The 20,330-nt window shown below is 36.6% G+C and overlaps 1 protein-coding gene across 3 annotated transcripts in view; it reads left to right on the top strand.

Moving 5' to 3' along the window:
* Nucleotides 1–20,330, top strand: part of VPS13B (vacuolar protein sorting 13 homolog B) — a 1,074,400-nt gene that overhangs the window by 50,178 nt on the left and 1,003,892 nt on the right. For all 3 annotated transcript variants that reach the window (XM_044668639.1, XM_044668631.1, XM_044668624.1), the window contains exon 3: nt 10,547–10,667. In XM_044668639.1, the coding sequence (XP_044524574.1) occupies nt 10,547–10,667 (121 nt within the window). The remainder of the gene's footprint in view (nt 1–10,546; nt 10,668–20,330) is intronic.

The following is a 20,330-nucleotide window of genomic DNA, read 5'->3' on the forward strand; positions in this document are numbered from 1 at the left end:
ACACTTTTAAGGATGTTGGTTGAACTAAAAGTAATTTCAGTAAGGCTATACCAACAGTAGTAACTTTTTATTAATTAAAGACTATACCATTTCATACAATAATAGAAGATGTCATTAAAAATAAAGCTCTGAATAGAGCAGTTGTTTTTAGAATGGGACATACTATGATATTATATATACACATATAAAAATATATCATGGTGAAACTTAATGGTTTTTAATGTGAATTTGCTCTCATCTTTTCAACTTGTGATTTTAAATGCTCTATTCTCACCCTTTGCTAGTAGTTGATAAATTTAACAAAGGATTTTTGATAATCTTTTAGAAGGCTAACCAGTGTTCTCCTGATTATAAGTTGTAATGTTAAGTTTCTTTTTTTGTTTTGGCTTACAGTTATATGCAAATACTAACATCTCATGATACAGATTTGAGAGTTAGAATAGAAGTCAGTCTGCCTTTCTCCCTTTACAAATGAGGAAGTCGAGGTTTAGAGATGTTAAAGTAACTTGCACAAGGTAACTCAGATAGTGTCAGAGACAAGATTTAAGCATAGGTCTCAGCATTCTAAATCTAATACTTTACTATACCTGTCTTCCAGTGCCATTTGCATATTTATAACTCTGCCATGCTTACTTTTAAAATTGGGTACATTGTTATATATGTTGCACTGAGCAAAGAGTCAATTTATTTAGATCAGTTTAAATGAGAAATTGAATTTATTGTTATTCTTTGAATATCTGAGAATTGTTTAATTTTTAAAAATAGGGTGACAAAACAGCTATTATTAATTTTACATGTAGAAAAATAGGTATAGAAAACTCAAGTGAATTGGTCAAGTTTATATATTGAATTATCTTGTATTATAGTTATGTTTGTATGTATGTAGTATCTCACCTCCCCCCACTAGATTTTGAGCTCAATAAGAGAAGTGACTGTCATTTCTTTATCATAATAAGTCATTTAGTTTATGTATATGTTGTTTCCCCTGTTAGAATGTAAGCTCCTCCTCAGGTTAGGACTGTTTTTTGTTTTTTGTTTTTTGTTTTCCTTTGTATTCCAGTACTTAGCACATTGAGGTGCTAAATCTTGTTGATACGTTTATTGACTGATTTTGGTATCTCCTAGCTTAATGATCTTTATAATAGTAGATTCTACATATTTGTGGAAATTGATTAATTTGTGGGAATGTTGGAAATAAGGTGGTAGCCATGATGTTAGGACAGTATTGTGTCTTATGTTAATTTGAATCCGATAATTTAAAAAGTGCAGACTGAGTTTCTTCAACTTCCCTTGGTAAGTGTTTTACAACCTATTAGGGTAAATGGCTAATCTAACTGTTCTAAGACCATTCCTTATGTGAGTCGCCTGTAGTGGAGATAGAGAACAAATTTTCAGTGTCCTTTATTTAAGTACTTTATCACCTATGTTTCAGTAAAAAAAATTCTAAATTTGATGTCATTTAAGAAAAGCAATAGTTTATTATTTTTTAAGTTAATGAAAAATGTTGGTTTTGAGGTGGGTTAGTATTTTTTTGGGGGGGAAATTCAGTTCATTTAAATTCAATTCAGTAAACATTTATTAAGCACCTGCTATGTGCTAGGGACAGTGATAAACCCTGAGATTACAAAAAGAGGCCAAAAATAGATCCCGCCCTGAAGGGAGTTTTGTAATCTAATAGGGGAAAGAACATGCAAACAAGTTAGATACAAAGCATGCTATATACAGGATAAGTAGGAAATAATTAAAGGAGGCAAAACATTGGAATTAAGAGGGTTTAGGGGAGGTTTTCTGTAGAAGGTGGGATTTTAATTGGGGCTTAAAGGAAGCCAGGGATGTGAGTAATCAGAGCTGAGGAGGGAAAGAGTTATAAGTTTTTGGGGACAGCCAGAAAAAAAATACCTGGAGCTGAGAGATAGAGCATCTTTTTTTTTTTCATGGAACATGCCAAGAGGCCACTGCCATGGAATCGAAGATACCTTAGTTAGGGAATAAGGTGTAAGAAGATTTGAAAAGTAAGAGGGGGCTGGGTTATGAAGGCATTTGAATTTAAAGCAGAGCTTTGTGCATTTTGAGGCCTTTGGAGTTTATTGAGTGGGTGGGGGTAGGGTAGGGTGACATGATTAGTACTAAATTTTAGAAGAATCACTTTAATGGATGAATAGAGAATGGATTGGAGTAAGGAGGCAAACAGTAAGGTATTGCAATAGTCTTGATGTGAGATGACTAGATATCAGACAAAGGCTAAGTCATGATAAATTTTGGAGTTGTGGGAAAATCAGGGACTAATAGATAACTCATAGTACTTCCTCTTATCATCATGTCCCTTCTTCTAACAAAAAACAGCACCAATAAACACAAAACAAAAAAAAAATAGCAAGATCAACTTTGAAAAATGAACTAAAAAAACCTCCCTCAAGTCTATTTAAGAAGTATTCCAAAATGAAAATATAAGAAAGATGACAGGATCCCATATTATTAATATAAATCATAAAAATAAATAAATATAAATCATAAAAATCATAATGGCATAATCTTTTAACACTATATGAAGATTCTCAAAGAATTGTAAAGGGATTATTATGATTTGCTCTGAGAGATTCTTTCTCCCATGCAAATTTCTGATTTTTAAAAAGAAATAAAAGACATAATGACTCCAAAAAAAGGAGCTTGCAGCACTTAAAGGTAGCTCTAAACTAATGGAAACTATAGAAGTCCTGAAAGCACAGAATGAGATTGTCAAAATTACAACTAAATTAAATAAATTTATGGTGAATGGTACAAGAGAATAGCAAAGAGCTAGAGAACAGATTAACGAGATTCTGCTTGAGAATAATAGAAACTGGGAAACTGATGTACAATGCTGGTGAACTTTTCTGGGCAACCAAATTTTGCCATAATCTTCCACAACTCCTCACAACTGATAGATTGACAAATGTGTACTGAACTCTGTTCTGCTCATGGTATTTTTCCTGGAGTTGTGGGGCAGCAGACACCATACCAACTATTCTTTGACCCTTTCTGAAGCAACATTGGCTCTCAGGTTGATAACCATCTTCCAGGAGTAGGATTAGACTATTAAGAATTTTGGAAAGAATCTTGCCATCAATTGTGTGAAAGAGAATTTAAACTTTTTGTCTATTTTAACTTAATTAATCAAGAACTTGGAGTCTCCCCACCTTTCACACTTAGCTATTAACACTTAGTAAGAACCTTTTACTAGAAAAGGAAATTCATACACTAAGAGATCATAAGTACTGCCCTTCCCCCTACCTCCCATCCCCACCCAGCAGTGCTAGGCAAATTGGGAGACTGATTCCTAAGATGTGAGGAGGGGAGCTGATGCGTAGAGAAAACTGCATATAAGCTGGAACCTCTGGGACCCTCAGTTTCTTTTGCGGCTCAGCTGAGAGGAATTGGGAGTCTTTTGGTGGCTTGGTCTTGTTGCAATTCAGCTTGATTAGGCATTCAGTTCTGCTTTGCATTCCGTGTTGGTGGATTTGGATTTCTACTACCTGATTTGGACTTTGGATTCTAGTGAAGATTTTTTTTCTTGTGTTGGAGACTCAGTATGAAGTGGGACGCCTACTTGAGTGAGACTCTTGCCTCCTTGGCGTGAGAGACTGCCCTTTTCAACTCAGCCTCTTCTTAATCAGTCTTTGGTTGTTGAAACACCTAACTGGAGATACTCTGTGGGTGGATGAGATTCACATTTGCAGTCTGTGAGGCACTTAGTCCCGACATAGGGTATTTTTAGCTAGGCAATATTTTCTGCCTCTTTCCTACATTCCCGTCTTACTATCACAATTTTGCTGTAATAAAGCTACTAAAGCTACTAATAGTCTCATGACTTGAGTTAATTTTTATAAATGGCAACCACAACTTTTAAAAAAATTCTTATATTTTTCAAACTCATTTTAAATCAATGGAAGCATCCTTGGTCTCCTGGGGGATAACTTCTTCTTGCCATAACCCAGAAAATTTCTATCAGCTCATTGCCCTAATTAGTGATAAAATTCTTAAGTATCTTTAGTATTTTAAGTATCCTAAGTACTTTAGATACCTTGAGTATTTCATAGATATCAAGTATCTCCTTCTCATGTAATAATATAGTCAGTTTGACCCCATTAATCAGTGTACTTAACTATTTTATAAATACCATAATTATTTCACTTATCATAAGTATCTTAAGTACTTTGTGTGCCAACATCAGAAGAAAGTGCTGTGCTCAATGAACAAAGCAGAATTGCATTAGCTCAAAAGAAATGAGATGTCCAAATTTAGAGACATCTCCATCCCAAATGTTCATATAGGCTATTTGTGCCTGATCTGTGCTGAGCTCTTATTGGTTTGGTCAGCCAAATTTGGATATATTGTACATTTACCCCCATGTATTTAAATAATTTTGTACAAAGGACAACAACCAGCCAGAAGTAGGGGAGGGGAAAAATATAACTAAAGAAGCAACACTTTAATTGAAGAATGTAAGCTTTTTGAAGGTTTGATTTTTGTGTTCATATCTTTATCTCTGGATATTATTTTATAAGGCACTTAACTTCTTGAATCTGGCTTCTTGAATTGGATTAAAGGTTGATGATAGCTGTGAACAGAGTGCAGAAAATCCCTTTTAGGATGGGTTTCAGAGGAATAGGTTTCAGAGAAAGATTCAATTAAATAAAAATTCAATTCAGTAAACATTTTTTTAAGTGTCTACTATATGCCAGGTACAGTGCTAAGCAATGGAATTACAAAAAGAGACAAAAGACAACTTACAGTCTAATGTGGGAAACAACATGCAAACAAATATATTCAAAGTGAGCTATATTCAGGAGGAATTAATTTTTTTTAAAAAGGGAAAACACTGGAATTAAGAGGGGTTAGAGGAGGGTTCTAGTGGAAGGTAGGATTTTTTTTTAATTTTTTTTTAAATTTTTTTTTTTGTTTAAACCCTTAACTTCTGTGTATTGTCTCATAGGTGGAAGATTGGTAAGGGTGGGCAATGGGGGTCAAGTGACTTGCCCAGGGTCACACAGCTGGGAAGTGTCTGAGGCCAGATTTGAACCTAGGACCTCCTGTCTCTAGGCCTGACTCTCAATCCACTGAGCTACCCAGCTGCCCCCATGGAAGGTAGGATTTTAATTGGGATTTAAAGGAAGCCAGAAAAGTCAGTAGTTGGAACAGAGGAGGAAGAGCATTCATCTTGCTTTAACCTTCTGATATTACAGATAGAATAATGCAGCTCAAGAAAGTGAAATCCTTCTGCTCAAATTCTCATAGCTAGCTCATGGAAGTGCTGAGATTAAAATCCAGATTTTTGGACTCCTTTAATTCTTCTTCTCTGTCACATTAAATGTAAAATTGATGCATAGCGTTATGTGCAAAGAAGAATCTGGTATAATGTGGACTATTTGAAGGCAAGGGCAGTTTTACTTTTCTTTTTTAACACAGCTCATAGAAGGCAGTTAATGTTTAGTGGAGTAAAATATAAAACCCAACTGCCTATGAGAAAACAAAATAGTAAACCAAAAGATGTAAAAATAGTCCTACAATTTATCAAGGCTGTGTGAATCAAGAAACAGTAAGTGTGATGGTAGGATGGCATTACCACACGATCATTGATTAGATCTAGAAGAGACCTTAAAAGCTATCTAGTCAAACTTCTTATTTTACAGATAAGAATGCTGAGGCCCAGAAAGACAAAATGACAAATAAAGGAGATTTTTAGAAGTGCTATACTTGGCCAGATATGAAGTGATCAGCTTTAGTAATTAAGAGAAATAAAGATAAACCATATCCCAGTAAAATATACAAGTTCTCATTAGTACTGGAGCAGAATGTTGTTGTAGAGAAGATTGATAATATTAACATGAGTTTGGGTTGTGGATGAATTGTGAATGTTAACACAGTTATATATCTATAGATTAAAAGTGTGTGTATATATGCATATTTTTTCATATATAGAGAGAGTTCTTTTTCATTGGGAGCTTCTAGAGAGATAAATTCTCATAAAACATGTATTTTTCTGAGCAGATACTAGTTGAGACAGTTAATAACTTCGGTAGTGTTGCAAGTTATGAAATAATTTCTAAAATTAGCAGCATTCCTATATAATAATATCAAAACACAAGAAGCAATAATAGAGAAATTCCATTACAAATAACTATGAAACATACAAAATGTCTGGAGATCAACCTCCTAAAGCACACAAAACACTTTTATAGATTCATTATGAAGCACCCCTTAAAGAAATAAAGGACAACCTAAATAACTGGAGAAATAATCATTGCTCATTGTGAGGCCATTCCAATATAATAGCATGCCAATACCCAAATTAATTTATACTTTTAATGTTAAAATGGTTAAATTATCAAGGGAATACTTTGAAGATCTGGTTAAAATAAAATTCATTTGGAAAAACGAGATCTCAAATATCAAGGGAAGTAACAAACAGAAGTAAGGGCAAAGGGACAATGGCACTTCCAGACCTCACACTACATTATAAAGCAGAAATCATCATAACCATCTAGTATTGATTAAATATTAGAGAGATAGGTGAGTGGAATAGATTAAACAAAGGTGAAGATATCAACCTAACTAACTAAATATTGTTCTGGTGCTCGACTCAGCCAGGACTTATTGACCTTTAACCAGAGTTAAACTCCAGAAGGCGGGAAGGGAGAGCCAGCTATCCACTCACCCAAGTTCCTTCTAAGAGGTAGGTCAAGATGATGACTTGAGCTGAAGGTGACTCCTGAGGGCAACTTTCTTCCTTGAGCTGACCTTCTTGAAGCTGACTTCCTTCTTGAAGTCCAACTCTTTCTTGAAGCTGACTCTTTTAGTCCCAGAAATTCAGGGCCTTTTATAGTGGCTTCTTGTCCCTTCCCTTTTTCACAAGGGCCAATCATAGTTTCCAAATTGCCCAGCACTGTCCAGGAGGCAGTGTTTTGGGAACCACTTCTCACCTTCTGAAGAGGTGAATACTCATCAAAAGAGTTCAGATTGCTGGCTGACTGAGGTGTGAATTCTCATTTCCTGGCTGATTGAGTTGAAAGGGTGGAGAACTTCTTCACTTAGTGCTAAGTAGGGTGTTCAATCTTTTGTTGATTCAATTCAAAAGTAGATAAAGGAGAGTTAATCCTGTCTTCACAATCTAGAGAGGTACTGTTATTGTTCACCAAAGTGTTAAACCAAAATAGACAAAGTGAATAAAAGATTACCTTTCACAAGTCACAAGTCTCAGAGAGAACAAAGAATTTCCTTTTACACATAAGAAGGCAAGTAGTTTGAATAGGAAAAAAATTTTTGTATGAAATTTCTTCGAAGAATGTTTGGCATCCAAAATATATAAACCATACACACTCATAAATTTTTTATATGTGTATGTGTATAAAAGTCATTCCCAATAGATAAATAGTAAAAGGAAACGAACAGTGTTCAAATTAAGAATTGCAAAATATTCTCAACCACATGAAAAAATGCTTTAAATCACTAATAATAAAAGAAATGCAAATTAAAATAACTTTGAGGTTTCATCTTATACCCTGCAAATTGGAAAAAATGATAAGAAATGGAAGCAGTCAATGTTAGAGGGGTTATAGGAAGATAGGCACACTAATACATCGTTAGTAGATCTGTGAAGTTGTATAACTTTTTGAAAAGCAATTTGGAATTATGCAAATAAAATGATTAAAATGTCCATGCCCAATGAACTAGAGACTTCATTACTGGACTTATGCCTCAAGGAAGTCATTGATAAGGAAAAAATTCTCATATACTCCAAAATGTTTAGGGCAGCACTTTTTGTGATACCTAAAATTGGAAACAAAATAGATGCCCATTAATTGGGGAATGGCCAAACTAATTGTGTTAAGGAACAATGGTTGTGATGAATACAGAGCTATTTAAAATCCCCTGAAGTATTGCTAATTTGTTTTCTTAGCCAGTCTGTTGTTCCTTTTACTTATTTAAAAAAAATGTTCTTCTCTGCTAAAGGGTTTGAGGTGTAAATGGATTTCTTTATTCAGTCTAACAATTCATTAATGCAATACTATTATAATCTTAACTTTCCCCACTGAAACTTAGATTACAGTATCTGGGACTCTGGGCTCTGATGGGTGAGTTACCTTATCTTACTTGTAACTGGGCTCTAATGCCACTTCTAAAACATTTCCATTCCATACAATCTTCACTCTGGATACTTTTCTCCAACATCTAGAACTATTGACTCCGCCCCCTGAGCCTCTGATTAATAATTAGGTTCTTACCTGATCTTGCCCAGAACCAGGCCACTATGTCTATGACTTGCCTGTGATTAGAAGGAGAATTTGAACACTACATCTCTACTTATGCTAGGTCTAGTACTCTCTGCCGCCAAGTTATTTATTGCTGCTTTTCTCTTCAGGCACTTTCACAGACCCTTCAGTGTTGTTGTCCCTCCTAGTTGAGTTTTCTTATCCTTTTACAAAACCATTCTATGTGCAAAGTTCTTTATTAAGCATTAGATTTCTAAGGGCTAAGAAGGAAGGCAGCTTGCCTTTGGGGCAGCTAGATGACTCAGTGAGTGGAGCACTGGATTTGAAATCAGTAAAACGCATGTTCTTGAGTTCATTCAGATCCAGCCTCAGACACTTACTAACTTGTGTGACTCTGGGCAAAACACTAAAACAAAACTCAGTTTGCCTCAGTTTCTCATCTATAAATGAAATGGAGAAGGAAATGGCAAACTACTCTAGTATCTTTGCCAAGAAAACCCTAAATGGGGTCACAAATAGTTAGATACAAATGAAATGACTGAATAACCACAATCAAAAGAAGGCAAAAATTACCCTCAAAGAGCTCACCTTCTAGCTCACATGCAAATAACTATGTCTATACAATATAGATACAATATAAATGAGAGAAAATCTCATAGGGAAGGCTATAGTAGTGGGACAGGTTTTCTGTAGAAGGTGGAATTTGAACTAAGTATTAAAAAAGGTAAGAGGATCCAGAACTTTGGAGGAAGAATGTTCTAGGCATGGGGTGATAGGGGAAATGCATGGGATTGGGAGATGGAGTATGTTATATTGAAACTCTGGGAGTTGAGAGTCTCACCGTTGATTGACAGGTGAAGACCGTTGGACATCAGAATGTTCCCAGAGGCCATGATGACAGGGGAGAAAGCGGTTGGCCAGGGGGGTATAAATACCCAGGCAGCGCCTGACAGAGGGCTTTTGGTTCTTTCCCTTTCCCTTGGACCTGAGATCTGTAGACCCTGGTCTATTGGGATCTGAGGCTTGCTTGGTTCAACCTTGCAAGAACTCCTGTCTTGTACCTCATTAACATTTGCCAACTTGTATTCCAGACCGTGAATCTTCTTATTCTACTGTCCCTAGATATTTAGGTATTCAAACCATCTTTAGATATCTAGGTATCCCAGGGCCCGGTAGGGATCCGGGAAGTGGGCAGGAGAAAAAGAAGAGGGTGGAAAGGGTTGGTTCCTGAAGGCTGTAAAGGCATAACATCTGGCAAGAAGAAGAAGCTGAAAGACATCAAACAGCAGCTTGCTTGCTCTGGTTTGGCTGTGGCCAGGCTGAGCCAGAGGAGCTAGAACAAGCCAGAATCACTCACCAGCCTACAGCTCTGAGGGATTACTATTATCAAATTAGGTTAGGGTTTCCCTATTCTTCTTCCCATTTCCTAATATTCCTCCTTTGCTAAATATAGATAAAGCTATTCAAGTACCTTCTTGGAGTGGTGGTTTCATCACTTCTCTGGGAAGGGAGCAACGCAGTCAGATAAACGTGTCCAAGACTAATAGAGCCCAATATCCATCATTAATCAACCCCAGGTGGGACTTGAAGGGATACCATTTACTGACCTGAAGGATCCTGCCTGGGCACTGTTATAAAGGAGGGAGGTGTTACAACATCTAGCTAGGTGGCAAGGCTCAGGTGATCTTGCGCTAGCCACACATCTGAACTACCACTGCTGTCACCCAATTAAGAGTGATAGTATCCAGTTTACCCTCTCTTCTATCCCCTTTATTTATAACAAGTATCATGTGTGAATTACAGCCAGAAGGCCAGTATAACTGGGTTGTGAAGCATGTCAAGGAAGTCAAGGAAGGTGTCAGAAGACTAAAAAAAGATAGAAGAGGTCATATGCTTAATAGGACTTTATATTTAATCTTGGAGATAATAGGAAACCTTTAGAATTTATTAAGTATAGATATGGAGATTTGTACTTTAGAAACTGAGATTGTTTCATGGATAATTTTTTAGATAAATATATGAAGGCAATTAAAAATCTTTTTGTTTTGAAAAATAACTAATTTATTTTGTCTGAATTATAACATATGAATGTCATAGCAATATTAGAATTTATTTTTAATAATTTTTTTAAATGTACTTATAGGTTAGGCTTATATTTGAATATAAAACATTGTTAACCTGGGACCCATTTTTATCCCACCATAATATAATAGTAGTTACTTACTATGTATATTATATTATATTATATTTGAAGTGTTCATTTTTTGTTTCCTTTTTGTTTTTTAAATTAAAATTAGGATGACCATGAAAGTTGTGGTTCTAGTTCAACTAACAGAAGTGCTTCAGAGAACATAAAATCATCAGTGAAACCTAGACGCATTCAGCAAGCTACACCTACAGATCCTGACCTACCACCAGGTAACTGACTCAGAATGGAGTTTATGGAAGTACAGTAAAACTGAATATACTCAAATATCTTTAATAATGAAACAGTTACTTAGAGGATTTGATGGATCTGTCATATCATGAATGCAAATATTCCCTGCCTCTTCATACCTCAATTCCTTACTCTGAATTCCACCCATCCTCTCCCACCCAGTCCAATCCTTGTCAAGGCCTTTTGATTTCATTTCTGTAATAACTATGAATATGCCCCTCCCTTCTTCTGACATGGCCATCAGTCTGATGTGGGTCCTCATCATCCATGCTTGTAGTATTGCAGTATTACCTGCTGCTAGGTCTGCCTGTCTCAATTCTTTTCCCACACTAGTCTAATATGATCAATCAATTAGTTGGTAAGCAAAGATTTATTACCTTATTTATCCAGTCTTCTGGGGGAAGTCTTCACATGCTTGGGGTAGATATTGCCTCAATTCATTGATGGATTTGAGGACTTTTGGTGACCTTCAATCTGGTTACCCTCCCCCCCAATCCCCCATCTCCCCATCCCCACTCCCCCATCTCCCCACCCCCACTTCCCCATCCCCCTACCGCACCCCCGCTGAAATGGTTTTACTAGAGTGTAACTACTTTGCATGCTAACAGTTTCTTGGAGACCCAGGTGAGAATTGGGAGATGGAGCACTGAAAATCGCTTGGTAAGCCCTCACATCAAAGGTGCTAGTCCTCCTAGAACACTCCATGTACCCCTTGGCTCTCCTATTTACCAGTTATGTGACTGTGAGCAAGTGACAATATCTCTAAGGATGAATGAATGAATGAAAGAAAAAAAATTTTATTAAAATATTACAGTGTACAAAGCACCGTGCTGTGCTAAGCTCTGGCAAAACAAATGTGAAAGCAAAGATCTCTACTTTCAAGGAGCTTATATTTTAGAGAGAAAAGCAACATGTATAGGGAGCAGAGGCAGTATCTGACATGCCTCAAAGTGGTCAGTGACTTTGGAAAATGTCTCCCTCAAGCATGTGAAGAATCCTCCAGTCGTTTGGATGGATAATTTGCTTCAGTAGCCATGAAGGAGGCTGAAGGAGGTGCTGTGGACTACCTAGAATTGGTCAGACATTGAAGACGCCAAAGTCATTCACTGCATGGGCAGTGGACCATCTTTAGTCATCCTGACTTATGTTTCATCATTGGACTTTGATGACTCTGGAAGAGAGTGAGACTGATGACTTTGTGCAGCTCTACCTCACTTATATCCTAAATATTTAAATGCTAGGTACTAGGGATATAAAAAAGAGGTAAAAGATAGTTTCTGATCCCAAGCACCTCACAATTTAATGTAAATGAAGTTACACAAAGCAAGCTATCTATAGGATTATAAGGAAATAACAGAGGGAAGGCACTGGAATTAAGAGGAATTGGCCAAGCCTTCCCGTAGAAATTGAGATTTTAGTTGGAACTTAAAGGAAGCCATGGAAGTCAGTAGTTGCCAGAGGAAGAAGAGCATTCCAGGTATAGGATCAGGCAGAGGAAATGCCCTGAGCTGAGAGATGGAGTATCTTGTTCGTGGAATGGTCACAACATCTAAAGCAGTGATTCCCAAAGTGGGTGCTACCACCCCCTGCAGTGATCCAGGGGGGCGGTGATGGCCACAGGTGCATTTATCTTTCCTATTGATTGCTATTAAAATTAAAAAAAATTAATTTCCAGGGGGTTAAGTAATATTTTTTCTGGAAAGGGGGCAGTAGGCCAAAAAAATTTGGGAACCATTGAAAAGAGTACATACGTGGTGTAGAGTGGGGGCATAACTGTTTTTGCAGAATTTCTGTTGTCAGTTAAGGTTTTAGAATCTTGGGAAAAAGTTTCAGTTGGACTTGGGAACTCGTGGAGGGAACCAGGGTCCAGCTGAAGCTCCTTCTTGAGATTGAAACCTAGCTTAGATTTGCAGTTTCTTTGAGATTTGTTAATTTAGATAAATCCTTTGAATTTCCTACCGTACCTTATTTCCTACCTTCATTTCCCTACCTGAATGTCTGAGAAGAGTGAATAGGAGAGTGAATCGGAGAGTTAGTTCAAATCTGTGATAGTTAGCCTGGCAACAAATTATTTATTGAGTCTTTGTATCCAACTTCTTAAACCCTTTTGATTTCAAAATCACCTTTGAGGGCTGAGTAAAGGCAGGTCCTTTTTCAGTCTCACATTCCTGCTTCCCTTCCCCCACCTGATGTTTCTCTAAGCGGCTGTTAGGGCTTACTTGATCCTTTACCCTGTCAATCTATCCTAGAAGACAATAAACCCCTTTTGTGTTTAAACAAGACCTTTTGCTATTTCATTAGTTAATTGGTAAGAGAGGGAAAAGGGGAAAAGAGAAACAGCATACTTTCCAGGTTTGAAGGAAGCTGAGGGTGTCCATTTTGAAGGAAGTGTAACTTCAAAACAAGTCCCTTCCTGTGAAATTGACTAAAGCCTGTAGTCAATTTCAATCTGTCTTGGCTGACTCTAACTTGGCTTTATAGTGTCCTTTACTTGAAGGGATCAGTCTATTTCCCTTCAGTGTTTTGTCTGCTTAGATTAATTCATCCTCTCCCTTGACACCCTTGTTACTTCAGTGTTATACTCCTTAAACTCTTATTCCCTTATTTCTCCTACCACCTCAACTACCATCCTTCATCATTGAACTTTCCTCATTCACTATATTGCCTTAACTTCCCTACTACCTAGTCTATTCCCTTGATTACCTCCAGCCTTGGGTCCCTTGCCTTGTCTTATTCCCTGATCCTACCAGTTATTACCCCTAGCTTCAGCCTCATATTACAGCCTATCTAATCCCCATATTACATCTTTCCAAGTCCCCTATAACAGGGAGTATGGTATAAGAAGACTGAAAAACTAGAAGGGGTGTTAAGTTATAAAGGACTTGGAATGCTAAGCAGACCATTTTTTAAAAAACTCTTACTTTCTATCCTAGAATCAATACCAAATATTGATTCCAAGGCAGAAGAGTCATAAGGGCTAGGCAGTTTGACTTGCCCAGTCATACAGCTGGGAAGTTGTCATACAGCTGGGAAGTTTCCAAGGCCAGATTTGAACCTGGAACCTTCCATCTTTAGGGCCTGGCTTTTCATCTACTGAGCCACTTAATTACTTTCAGCAGTATTTTATATTTGAACCTAGAGGCAATAGGCATTCTATCCATTGCAGTAGCCAGCCATTTGGAATAACTTCTTTTTTTATTAAATTTAAAAATTTTATTTTTAGTTCCAAATTCTCTCCCTCTCCACTTCCTCCTCCATCTATTGAAAAGGAAAGAAATATGACACACATTATACATAATATGCAAAAGATATTCCATATCAACCCTGTTGCCAAAAAGAAAAAGCAAGAAAAAGTTGGGGCAGATTCTTTTATCTGTACTTAGTTGTTATCAGTTCTCTCTGGTGGCAGATAGCTTTTTTTTTTTTTTTTTTTAATCATTAATCCTTTGGTTTTGTCATCTTGATCAGAGTAGTTGAAGAGACTTTTGCAGTTGATTATCATTATAGTATTGCTATTAATATGTACCATGTTCTATTAATTCTGCTCACTTTACATATAAATCTTCCCAAGTAGAGAGTAATTTTTTAAAGTCAGAAATAAGCCAGTGGTAGAATTGAGATATACAAGCCTGACTTAAGTACTTTGCTTATCCCCTGAAATACTATTCACATTCTCCTGTTTAATTTCATAAGGATACACATAATAATCAATATTTATTTTTTCATTACCTCCAGCTTAATATTGTGAAGAGAAAAACAGCTTTTTCTTAAGGGAACGAGGAAACTTTTAGTACTTTGCTACTTCCAATAGAATGTAAGCTTCCTAAGGTCAGACACTGTTCCATGTTTTAGTCTTTGGATTTCTAATGTGAGCATAAGGCTTGATATATAATAGAAAATTAATAAATGTTTCTTAAATTGAATTATTAAGTTGGTTTTATTATTTCAACAGTGTGGCTGTTTTGAGTTAAGAAGATTGCAGCTCATCCTTAACCTTCTTAATTTTCTGTTTGTCATCTTCTCATATATGCTCCATGTAGTAATGGACTATTCATTGATCTGAAGGACTTCCTTTAATTTAGTTTTTTTAAAATTTCCGGCATTAATTTAAAAAGAAATACCACCAGATGACTATTAAAAGTGAATAGAAAAACTAATTATAGCTAAAAATAAATTTGATGTGTCATGACTTTAAGAAATGTTCATAAGCCTGCCAAATGTTTGTTTTTAGGATGAGCATGGTCTTAAAAGGATGTGCCTATTATTGTTTTTCTGGCATTCTAGGGATAAAAAAGATTGGCCTCTTCCTTGAAAATGAGCCATATTCTTTTCATCTTGTGTTGTGATTTTATTGTAATAAAGATGTTATTTCCCTTGGCACATACCAATGTTAACTTTTTCACATTTACTTATAGCTGTAACATAGAATTTAATTGAAACTAAAATAGAGAAAAATTGACTTTTTTTATGACCCATAAGAGACTATCCTATAGGTGGTACTATTAAGGTTTCTAGGGCCCATGAGACATTTAAACATTCTGTAACATGGAAAATGATAGAAATACTTCCCCCCAAATGACTTCTTTAAAAAGCTATATGTTTTAAATAATATTTTTGCATATATTTAATTATGAGTTATGAAATGTTTACTTTTGTGAGTCACACATTAGGCTTGATAATCATTTTATGAAGAATCAGTAAGCCTACATTACTAAATGTGGCTTAGGGTTCATATATACAGGTTACACAAGTATGATAGACTCTATCCTTAAGGAAGTTCTATTCTTTTGTAGAAGATAGCCCATGTTAAGGAAAAGGGTATTCTGTTTTGGGAAGTCCCTGAGATAGTGAGTGGATTTAGGGGATTTGGTTTACACACATTTTCCAGCAAAAATGACAGTTTTGACAAAAAACTTTTTTTGTTGATATCTTTCATTTTTTACATTATTAAAATTTTTACAAGTAATATTCCCACTCTGGTCCCTCACTATTGACCTATCCTATGTAAAAACTTTAAAAATGTTTTAAAATTAAGTTAAAAAAATAAGAGGAAATATTAGTAAAACTGATCAATACATCAAAATATCTGAAAATACATATGTATAACATGTATATTGTGTTCCACTATATTGTTGTGGATCTCCTACCTTGACAAAAAAGGAGTAGGATGGAGAAATCTCATTTTTCTTCTTTGGGACCATTCCTTTATTTTTTTTTATCATTTTTAATAACATTTTCAATTGTGTTATGATTGTTCTTTCCATTTCTGTTATTGTAGCAGTTTTGTATATTGATTTTCTTGGTTCTACTTATTTAATTCTGTGCTAGATTGTATAAATATTTCCTTTTTTTCTCTGTACTTATCATATTGTCTCTTGAAGTGTATTTCATTACACTCATGTGCTATATTTTGTTTAGTTTCTTAGTTGAAGGACATCTACTTTGTTTCCAATTCTCTTCTACTATAAATTTTTTTTTTTATATGGGGAGTTTTTTCTTATCTGTGGCCCTTTGGGGATTAAGAATCTCTGGGTCAAAGTCACTTATTTGCATAATTCCAAATTACTTTCCTGTATGGATGTTCATAGCCTCACCAAAAATTCACCAATGTGAATGTCTTTCCACAATCGCTATTGTAATTGCAGAAGAGAAAAATTTCAATAAATATTTGTTAAGTTGTTAAATGCCAGGCAATTTTACCTAGGAAGAAATGAAGAAAGCCTGCACTAGGGTAGTGCTGTGTAAGTGGAGGGTGTAATGCAAGGATGCAACAGAGGCTTTTGCTCTTTTAAGAGTCAACTGTAAACAGCCCTGGCAGTTAAGTCTTAGAATCTTCATAAAAGTTCAGTTGGAGTCCAAGGCTTGAAGAGAGCTGACGTTCCAACTGAGGCTCTGCTTTGGCTTTTTGGCTTTGCTTTGGCCTGTGCTTTGTCTCTGGGTAATTTGAACCTAGCTGATTTCTCTGGACCTCTCCCTGACCTCTCCATATTATACCCCTGTTATCTTTCCTGAATTCCCTTTGGGCTCTGGGAGAAAGGGTGGTTTTGGGTTTTTGAGATTAGACATTGTGGGTTTTAGTTTTCTGTAGGCAAGTAGGCCATCCTTAAATCAAGCTATCCCTTATTTTATTGATCTAGTAAATACTTTACTTTAAGGCAACCAAATCTTCCTGACTGGGAGAGCAGGCTCTCTAACCCTCCTGTGACCCTTCCCCCATCTTTAGCTTTCTCCCAAGCAGCTATTACAAAACCCTAAACCTCCCTCTCCTTCTGATTAATCCTGATATTATTAAATCCCCTTTGTTACCTATTCAAACCCTCTGGTGAATGATTGTGTTGAAGATTGAGGCAAGGGCTGAAGAGGGAAGAAGTTATTTTCTTTATTTCTTGAGGGTACTGTGGGCACCCATCTTGGCAGGAAGTCTTACCCGAGACTTCCTCCTGCCATCAGTTTCACTGACAGGGAGGAGCCATTTGACTCCTCCCTCAAGGGACTTTAGAAACTAACAAGAGAAGCCCTCAAGGCAGATTTAAACATTTCTGATTGGCCCAACTCCTTTGTATCTATAGAGATACCTTTCTTCACCTTGAAGGATCCTGCCTATATCTCCCCAGTATCCCCTATCTCTAGCATCAGTGTCTAGCCTGTTTTAAGCTGTCTCTCCTGAATACCCCCATAAATTCCTTTATCGTCCAATATACCACCTCATTCTTTCCTTCCCTACATTCAGCCATCCCCTTTCATTCCTCCTCCTAATACCTACCTCACCTTTATCCCTCCTTTTAACCAAAGATTCAAAGATTTACTTCTTTTTCTATAACAAGGGAAAGAAGAAGAATATAGGAGGTATTTCTGAGGTTGCATCAATAAGACTTAGCAACTTAATGGACGTGGAAGGTGAAGGAGAATGAGCTGAGGATGATTCTGAGATTGTGATCTTGATTTGGTTACTTCCTTTAGTACTTAAATTGTATCTCCCAGCACTGAGCCTGGAGTTAGAAAACCCAAGATTCAAATCCAGTGTCAGTTACTGGTTCTGTGACCCTGGGCAAGTTATATAAGCTTTGTTTCTCTCTATTTCCTCAACTTTAAAATGAGTGTTGTAACAGCACCTATTTTACAGAGTTGTTATGAAGAGCAAATGAGATATTTGTAAAATGTGCTTAGTACATCATAGGTGATTTAGAAATGTTTCCCCTTTCTCTTTGCCATCCTCTCCCTTTTCCCTTTCCTTCCTTCATCTATGCCATTTTTTTTTAAACCCTTACCTTCCTCCTTAGAATCAATACTGTGTACTGGTTCCAAGACAGAAGAGCGGTAAGGGTAGGCGATGGGGGTCAAGTGACTTGCCCAGGGTCACATGGCTGGGAAGTGTCTGAGGCCAGATTTGAACCTAGGACCTCCCGTCTCTAGGCCTGGTTCTCACTCCACTGAGCTACCCAGCTGCCCCCTCATCCATGCCATTTTGTTGTGTTTGACTTTTATCTTTGTCTTCCTATAAGTTGTCCACAGGAGGTCTGTGAAATATCTTGAGAGCCTTCTTTTGTTATACCTATGGAGCACATGTACTCTTCATTTTCTGCCTTCATTGTTAGGTTAGAAGGTGCTAGGTTGTAAGGCTTTAAAAACTAAACAGAAGATTTTATATGAGATTTTGGAGTTGAGAGGCAACCATTGGAATTTTCTGAATGGAAAGTGGTACTGATGTGGTCAGGCCTGCTTAAAAACCTTAGTAGAACATGAATTGGAGTAGAGAAAGATAAGGCTTGGAAGAGCATCCAGCATGCTATTTCTTTTTCTTTTTTTTTAAAACCCTTACCTTCCATCTTAGAATCAATACTGTATATTGATTCCAAGGCAAAAGGGTAGTAAGGACCAGGCAATGGGAAGTAAGTGACTTACTCAGGGTCATACAGCTAGGAAATGTCAGCACAGTTTTAGAGGTTTAGGTGTGGGGTCATAAGTTTTTGAACCATGGTGATGGAAATGTCAGAGGAAAGAAGGCGACATATATGAGAGATGTTACTAAGGTAAAATTGATAGGTCTTAGCAACTGATTGAATATGTGATGAGAGAGAGTTGGGAGTCAAAAATAATACCTAGGTTGTTAGCCCAAATTGCTGGGAGAATGATGGTGCCCTTGATAGTATTGGGGAAGTTTAAGAGAGGTGAATTTTTTTTGGGGGGAAAAGATGAGTTCAGTTTTGGACATGTTTCAGTCATATGTCTATGTGACATCAAATTTCACACAATTGACAATTGGAGATGTGAGTTTAGAGGTCTGAAGAGAGGTTAGGAGGGGACAAGTAGATTTGAGAATCATCAACATAGAGATAATTGAATCTATAGGAACTGATGTGATCACCAAACAAAATAGTAGAGAGGGAGGAAAAAACAGATCCCAGAACACAGTTCTGTGGAACACCCAAGGCTAGCTGGCATGACTTAGATGAAGGTCCAGCAAAGGTATCCGAGGAGTGGTGAGACAGGTAGAATACCAGGAAGAGTAGTGTCATGAAAACTTAGAGAGAAAAGGGTATCAGGAAGAAGCAGTTGTCAGGAAAATCAAGAAGGATGAGGATTTGAAAAAATCCATTATTTTTGGCAATTAAGAGATCTCTAGTAATTCCTAAATTCCTACTCTTTTCACTTCACCATGACCTCCTATCTCCCAGTCTCTCAATTCTCTTCTAGGCCATCTCCTCTGGACTAGCCACTGCCCTCTTTTCTTCATTTTGATTTCTTGGTGAGCTGCTTCAGCTATCTACTGTCTTATTCTCATGTCCATGGCTATCTGATATTTCCTTTTGTACCCTGCCAACCCTCAGTTTTATATCACTCCCACCATATAATATCACCTTCGTTCTTACACATAAGCTACTGAAGGAAGGTGGAGAAAAATCACAACAATTCTGAATGGGTCCACTGCAAATTTTTGTTACACAAACTCAACTTGTTCCTCACTGGGCTCTCACTAGGCAGTTCTACTATGCCTTCCTTTAACTCACTATCCTATTCTCCACAGCAATTCTTCCAATTTTTTTCATTCTTCCCTAAACCTTCCATGATTTCCCTTCCCTCCACTCCCTCTCTCTGCTGAAAATCTTGTTTCATGTTTTACAGGAAAAAAAGTTGAAACCATTCACTTTGAGCTCTGTTCTATCATACAAATGCTTTCTGCCACTATCTTCTCATACATCCTTGTCTCAGGTGGAGAAATCACCTTATTCCTTTCCCAGGTTAACTTCTCTAACTTTCCACTAAGATCCCATTCTATCCTGCTTCCTCCTAAAGGAACTTCTTCACTTGGTGATCTTATCAGTTCCCTTGGGTTTAATTACTATTATTATGCTGATTATTCTTAAATTTACTTATCTGTCTTAATCTTTCTTAAAATCTTACAGATTGTTTTCTAGTTTTCCCAGCAATTTTTGTCAAAGGAAGGGGTCCTTGTACTTGAAATTTCATGATTGGATTGAATCAAATATTTGGTTACTTTTTTTTTAAAGATTTGCTGCTAATTCTTGCTTATCTAATCTATTCCATTGACTTACTTTTTTTTTTTTTTTTAACTACTACTGAGTAGTTTTGCTTTATGCTTCAGTTTGATATCTGGTAATACTCTTCCCTCAACATTCTTACTT

Source organism: Gracilinanus agilis, chromosome 1 (assembly GCF_016433145.1).
Source record: "Gracilinanus agilis isolate LMUSP501 chromosome 1, AgileGrace, whole genome shotgun sequence".
Lineage (NCBI taxonomy): Eukaryota > Metazoa > Chordata > Mammalia > Didelphimorphia > Didelphidae > Gracilinanus > Gracilinanus agilis.